This window comes from Cebidichthys violaceus, unplaced genomic scaffold (assembly GCF_023349555.1).
Source record: "Cebidichthys violaceus isolate CVI_PGR_0920_01 unplaced genomic scaffold, fCebVio1.0.p SCAF_35, whole genome shotgun sequence".
Taxonomy (NCBI): domain Eukaryota; kingdom Metazoa; phylum Chordata; class Actinopteri; order Perciformes; family Stichaeidae; genus Cebidichthys; species Cebidichthys violaceus.
Genome location: NW_027176539.1, coordinates 450,734 through 458,233, shown reverse-complemented (window position 1 = coordinate 458,233; position 7,500 = coordinate 450,734). Strand labels below are relative to the sequence as shown.

The 7,500-nt window shown below is 46.7% G+C and overlaps 1 protein-coding gene across 1 annotated transcript in view; it reads right to left on the bottom strand.

The window, feature by feature from the left end:
- LOC137883695 (protein sel-1 homolog 3) overlaps positions 1-7,500 on the bottom strand; it is a 16,407-nt gene that overhangs the window by 7,234 nt on the left and 1,673 nt on the right. The window contains 14 exon segments of the mRNA XM_068725271.1: positions 2,425-2,604; positions 2,970-2,996; positions 2,998-3,176; positions 3,267-3,333; positions 3,335-3,408; positions 4,196-4,323; positions 4,410-4,562; positions 4,724-4,781; positions 5,107-5,214; positions 5,367-5,488; positions 6,018-6,143; positions 7,072-7,388; positions 7,390-7,430; positions 7,433-7,498. Coding sequence (XP_068581372.1) covers positions 2,425-2,604; positions 2,970-2,996; positions 2,998-3,176; positions 3,267-3,333; positions 3,335-3,408; positions 4,196-4,323; positions 4,410-4,562; positions 4,724-4,781; positions 5,107-5,214; positions 5,367-5,488; positions 6,018-6,143; positions 7,072-7,388; positions 7,390-7,430; positions 7,433-7,498 — 1,646 coding nt within the window.

Here is a 7,500-nt window from a genome sequence, read left to right as displayed (position 1 = left end):
AATAACAGCGACACAGGTGTAACGTCGTCCCTGCATCGAAGCCAACGGGAGACCGAGGAAGACGTCAATCGATGCGTCTGTCCACGCCCACGCAGAAGACGCGTGATCAGACAGATTAACTGGAAGAACCTGTGTGGGTGTTCACAGGCTGTAGGATCGATGTCAGAATGTGTAGAACACCGCTGACCGACGACCACATCGAACCAAACCGGCGGCGCGATCGATGCGCCGTGACGCTGAGCAACAAGCTGTGAGCCGGATCTCCTTCTTCTGTAGACACAGATAACACTCTAAGTAGCCGAGACACACAAAGTGCATGAGGCAGGAAGCTCGGTGACGTAGTGACACCACCGGCAGTCGAAGCTTCAGTAGGACCAGACGGCAACCTCCGTCTTCTGCCGAGCGAAGCCGATGCAGAAGTGACTTCAAACTTGTAAGAAAGAGGCGACTGTCCTTGATTACGTCCGTCACCGTGTTGTTGTTTTTTGAACAAGGAAGTGACCATATTAGGACTGAGGAGGAGCGACGTAGAGGTGAGCTGACGACAGGTTTAGGAAGTTTCTGTTTTTGAGCGGTATCTAGAGCACCTTGTGGACACCTTGTGGACACGATATATACGTCTCTGGTAAGAGACCTGTCAATCACTGTGGAGCCCCGCCCCCTAAAGCGTCCCCTGCTTTATGGTCTGTTTGACTCTAAATGGAGCACAATGTACTAAATGAACATCATGCTGTATTGTAGAAGACTGTAAACTAGAGATTGAGATCATAAACTCATGTTTACAATGTTTACTGAGGGAATAAATCAAGAGAGAAGTAGAGTCATTTTAGACTAGACTTCTATACAACCAGAGGAGTCGCCCCCTGGTGGACATTAGAGAGAATGCAGCTTTAAGACAAGAAGCATCGGCTTGCCTCCTCCTGTATTTTCGGAGCAATAAGCATTTCTTTTCAGGATGAAGGGCCGTCTCCAATGAGACATTTCATGGATTATTGGGGTTTCAGGAATAATGGGCCGTCCCCGGAGCTGATGAGCGAGTGGTCGTTCATCAGGACCGTGTGGGTGCGGTTCGATCAGATCGGATTGACAGAACTGACAACACCAGCGAAACAACCCAATGACGGCCATCAGTCTGCGTTTCAAATGGTTGCCGATTCCTGATTGGCGCTCAGATGTACATCGCCATCACGTGGTTTTAACTGGGGCCCCGCCCACTTCCAACCAGTCGGGGGAGGACAGACAAAACAGCACGGACAAGATATCGCTCACTATAAATAAATAATAGCCGTTCTACCTTTGGCAGAACATTTTTTGATCATACAGGAGCGTGTTGCTGATAATAAGAAGCTGATTGAGAAAACAGATCTCGGGGCCTTTAATTAAGATCGAATGCAGATGGATTATTGTCATCGACTCAGAAGTCGATCAAAATGCAGCGGCTATAATTTTCCTAAATGAACACCTCCATTGTTTTTTTCCTGGGTGGACTGGCTGCCTGTTCAGGCTGGAGTCTTCATGACCCGCTTTTTTTATTTTGATGCATTCTTATTTAAACAATCCAAGAATAAACAGGGAATCAGTGTGTTTTCTCAGTTGCGGGCTTCCTTATCTTCGGATCGCTCCTCTCCTGCTCATCAGGACAGCTAACGCATTCCTCACGAATGACTGAACCAACAAACACACCATGAATCCTACTATGGAGGCAGCCCTGTATCACTGCTGTCATGCACTTGTACACATGAATACAGTGTGTGTGTGTGTGTGTGTTTGTGCATACGTGTAATTGTGCAATTGTGCTTGCCGATGTCTTATCCTTGTATCTGTTGATACTGTACTTTGCATTTCTGTGTGTTTACATAATGTCGGTACCACACTTCGTATTCGTGACTACCGTCGCCTTTAAAGCCCTACTTATGATTATGATGTTTGATCCGTACAAAAAATCCCCAAATTGTGTCCGTACATTTTTTATAATGTTCTAGAGATCCACAGTTATGAAATTCACTGAATGTGACACTGAAATCATTTTCTCCATTGCCAGGTTTGAGGACACAGTTGAATAATTCATCCTTCGCGTTGAAGCGGATTCCTCTGCTTGTCGAACATATCAACTTCGTCTACGTTTCTTTTTCTTCCTTTCACTTCTGGTTATGCTTGCGTCGATCAATATTCTTTGCGTGTGAGCTCTTTGTTTGTTTCGTTTGTTGTTTGCTTGTTTTGTAATGATGTCATTTTTTTATTTTATTTTTGTTCTTTTATACTTTAGACATTTTGTATTTTCATTTTGGAGCGAAACTAACAAACTCATTTGTAGGGATCAAGACTGTTTGTGCAAAATTGTACGGCAATCCATTCAGTAGACAGTAGACATTCATGCCGCTAGCATTAATTAACAATTATCTTAACAATTTAATATCAACATACCCCATTTTCATGCATCCTGGAACTATCGACGATGCTCTGTACCCCGACGTTGGCATAGTAGCTGTAAGCAACGTCCGAGTCTTTTGGAAACCCATCAATTCCTTGTTGGTGCTTGTACCCAGCATGCATCAGGGCGAAACGGTTATCGCCCAACGCGCCAATCAAACTGTAGACGTGACCCTGAAACACAGGCGACAATGCTGCTCTGTCGTTGTTCCAGAAGCAATGTGAGAGAGGGTCAATTAAAGGTACAGTGTGTGGCATTTAGGGGGATCTATCGACAGAAATGGATTATAGTATAAATTAGTTTTCTTTTGTGTATAATATCCCGAAAATAAGAATCGTTGTGTTTTCATTATGTTAGAAGCTGTCTAGATCTACATGGAGTGGGTCCACAGTGTTTTCTACAGTAGCCCAGAAAGGACAAACCAAAAACTGTCTCTAGATAAAGTCTTCAGTTGGTTGCAATCTGCAGCTTCACCACTAGATGCCGCCAGTTCCCGAAAACCGGCCCTTTAGGGCAGAAAGAAGGCCGTTGACTCTACCTGTTGTTGATCGACCGGGTGGCCGAGGGCCGGAGAGGAAGACAGCGGCCAACAAGAGGGACGCTTTGTGATTTCCAATGCAGGAGGACATTTTGAGTAGAGCCGTTGATCCGAACTCGATTTTATTTTGTTCCTGATCCACAGGGAACATTTTACCAACTGCCTGATCAAACAAAACACTCCTGAACTCCTTCATGCTCAAAGACCCTACAGAGAAATGATGCAGAAACACAGTCAAGAACTGGTCAACTGGGAATTCATCAATAATGACGTGATAAATGCAACAATCCAAGACACCTGCTCTGATGTTCTCCTTTTCTGTTTGCAGTAAATGAAACAGTGTGCTGTGTTTAAGTTGTTCTTCCCCACGTCCATGTTTGTGTGCACACTTTCTCTCTGGACGGACCCCGAAGTCTTGTGAAGTAAGGAGAACACGCACCTAAAAGATAAAAGCAACCCGTCAGCAGGAGTCCTTAACTTAACTACTTAGAGTTATTACAAGGAACTTTCATTTAGTGCTCATTCTGGCGGTCCCTGTGGACAATAGCGGTAGTGTTTTATCGAACACCAGAGTCCCTTTAGAAAGCCTCTCATTGTACTGCAGCAGGGTCTGACAGTCTGCCCCTCTCAGGCGTGGTTCTGGTTCTCCCGTTGCCTCCCTATCCCTCCAGTGGTTCCAGCAATATGTCCTGGGTCTCCAGCAGAGTGGGTGGCGGTGGTTGGCTCCCAGAGAGGAGAAGCTCTGCTCCTGAAGGAGGAGGAGGAGGAGGAGACGCTGCTGCTGCCGGGAGCTGAGCTCTCCTCGTCCCTCCGGAGCTCCGACTGCAGGTCCAAGGCTGCAGGTGAAGCCGGATCTGGGTCGTCTACGGTGGACTGGTCTCTGTTGGTGGATCTGGGTCTGTCCACGGTGGACCAGGTCTCTGCTGGAGGATCTGGGTCTGTCCACGGTGGACCAGGTCTCTGCTGGAGTCTGAGCTGAAGGAGTTTCTGGTGAACCTGCATGAGTTCATCTGGTTTCACCAGAATCCGACCCGGTGGCTCCGATGACGAGCGTTAAGAACAACTCTATAGAAACAGACCATCTTCTCTCTGATGGTCTCTGTACTGATGGAGGTCTGATAGAGGATCAGGACTACACTGTGTAAACACCCTGTATATGCGATCTATGTGAGGTTGATCCCTGTGGAACTGCAGCTTTAAAAGAACTTGCCAACACAATACCTCACCTGTGGCGACTGGCGTCGTGTCATGACTCTCAGTTACTTCCTTAAAAAAAGCTTGCGTCAGCTCTTTCACTTCCTGACACTCCCGATGCGTCCGATCCAGCTCCTGTGACGTTTGACTCGAGGTGGTTCTCCACCTGTGACACATGATAAAAGCGAGTTTCAACAACAACAGTTCGACCAAAACAGCGAAATAAATGAAATCAGAAAAACGGACGCTTTTACCTCTTCGGTTCCGAAACGGTAATATTTGATCGGCCCGAAATACCCATGGATGCCCGGCATGTGGTTGCTTCCTCCGATCACAAAGTATCCGTCGGTGTCGTCATAATGGACACCGTGCTGAAAATCTGCAAGATATTCACCACCGCTCAAACCAGCTCTCGTGATCATTACGAATATATGAGTCATCTTTCCATTTCAATAACTGGACAAACCGGGCTTTGTTAGGACGGCGGGTATTGTTTGAAACATGTAAAATCAGAAAGACAAAAACAAAAAGGCCTCTTTTTAATCCACGACCCGTCTTACTGGTATTGATGTCTGTGGGTTTTATCGTCCCACGTCGCATCCAGCAGCACCTGGAAGTCAGACACAATAATAACGCGTGAGCTCACGACACACACACGGTATGAAATAAAAAATAAACTGCTCAGCTGCGAACGACTGCAAATTGCCAGCACACGTTGGAAAATCGCCCGGGGTTTCCCAGCTGGAGAGAAAAACCATCTTTCAGGAACTTACAGCTGTTCCAAAAAAGGAATTCAAACACCCACGAACGCAAAAGGGAACCAAACCAAACAGAGGAGATGGGACTGGGGAGATGTTGCCCCGAGCTGTGTTTTAATTCCCGTTTCTTATCCCCGCCACCCAGAGGCACGCACTGAGGTTGTCTCTTCTTTTATACCTTTGAGTCTGTATGTGGCAATCCAATCTAATCCATTTCCACCGGGGCAACACGACGCTGGCTCTGAAAGCTTTATCTTCTCCCGTTGTCACGCGTGTCTGAATTATGACGTCCCCTACACAGGAGATATGACAGTCTATATTTCAACCGCGGGAGATCCAGGGCGCTCTTTATTAATACATAACACAGTCTGTCTCACGAAAAAAAAACCACACACACACACACACATCATCATCGCTCACAATCACCCGGCGACGCCGAACCCACCTGTGTCCGTGAGCTGCAGCAGAACGGAGTCGTACGCGCGCTTCCTGCCGACGTGATGGATGATCCCGCAGAGCTTCTCCTGACACCATTTCAGCAGGTAGATCCACACGGATAAGGTGACGCTGGAATAGCAAAGCGAAAGCGACGACACATGATCTGACCACAAAGTAAAAAAATAAATAAAAAAAGTGTCCTCGGCCAAAACGAAGCGAAGAGGTTGGGATTCAAAGCGCTGAAGATGACTGACCTCTCCGCCTTTCATTTGACCGTGAATAAAAAGCTCACATGCTCCGGTGAAGGGGCTTCATGAAGCTTGTAAAAGCTATTTGCGATGACAGTGAAGTAAAAGTAAAAGAGGAGTGCGTCGTAACAGCTGAAACGAAAACAACCAGTGACCCGTGGCCTGTCAATCTGCTGATATCAACATAAAGCACCAAACGGTACATTTGAGGGACTATACTTGGGTTTATTTGGTTTTATTGCCCACGTTTAATGCTTTTAATATCTACAAATTCTGCTGTACTTTTTGATACAACATTTTGGAGACCCTGCAGGGGATTTTATTCCCGCTGTGTGTTCAAGCTTCAGAGCAGACTAAGCTCCGACGAAACTGAACCAAATGAGTCAGCGTCTGTGACGTTTATGTCCAACCTGGGCTGTGTCACAGCACGAGACGGGATCTCTCCAGGGCTCTGTCGATAAAAAGGCTGGAACCTGCGGACCACTCCGAAGTGCTCGCCGGGACTCGCCAGGGGAAACTTCAGCACATCGATCACGTCTGTGCACGGTGTGAAAAAGAAACAGCAATAGATTACGTACAGACACGGATGGATCAATGAACGGGTCTACTGGACGCAGGCCCAGGGGCCCAAAGTGTCACCTTCAAAATATGACATCAAGGGACACGCATCAACCAAGAAGAGACATAAAGACACCAAAACGACTATTAAAAAGGGACAATATGACCACAAAGAGACACAAAATGACTACTCAGAGATACAAAACAAGCACAAAGAGACACAAAACAACTACAGACTACAAAGAGACACAACGAGACTACAAAGAGGCACAAAACAACTTCAAAGAGACACAAAACAACTTCAGAGAGACACAAAGTGACAACAACGTGACACAAAACAACCACAAAGAGACACATGACTACAAAGAGACACAAAATGACGACAAAGAGACACAAAACAACCATAAAGAGACACACGACTACAAAGAGACACAAAATGACTACTCAGAGATACAAAACAAGCACAAAGAGACACAAAACAACTTCAAAGAGACACAAAGTGACAACAACATGACACAAAAAGACAACAAAGAAACACACAAATTGACAACAAAGAGACGCACAACAACCACGAAGAGACACATGACTACAAAGAGACACAAAATGACGACAAAGAGACACAAAATGACTACAGCGAGATGCAAAACAAACACTAAGAGACAAAAAACAAATAAAGAGAAACAAAACAAACACAAAGAGGAAGAGAAACAAACAAAACACAAAGAGCCACAGAATGACTACAAAGAGACACACACCAACACACACACTTGCTCCTATGTAGGGGAGGTGGTGGGGCTTCTCACCTCTCAGGGACCCATCGTCTCATAATCCCTCCATGACAGAAACAACATGTTTATGTTTGCATTCAAAGTTTCGGTGATGAAGATATAAAGATGAACGATCTACCCTGACTCATGTGGACATTGACGAACTCTGTTCCTGGTCGTCTGCCACACCAGTTGAGCTGACCATGACGGACACTCGGGGGGGGGTTTAGCGGGACGCTCTGAGAGCGGCTCCACCTGCAGCTCTTTAGAAACCCTCAACGTGGAGTTCCCGTACGTCCCGGGTTCCCCGCCGTCGTCGAGATGGTCTAACCAGGCGCGTAACGTCACGTTCTGGGTCCTCAAAACGCGCCTGTTGAAGAAGTCGTGCTGATATAAAATGGATGGAGGCAACCGGAGCGGCACCCGGTGGACCCTGTAGACTCCGGATGTGTTGCCTGGTCCATTTCCTCCTGAAGACGGCTAGATCCGTCTCCCTGATGTGGACACCACCACCTCCACCGCGAGCTGACATGGCCCCGAGCAGCGATACCGCACGCGGCGGACCGCT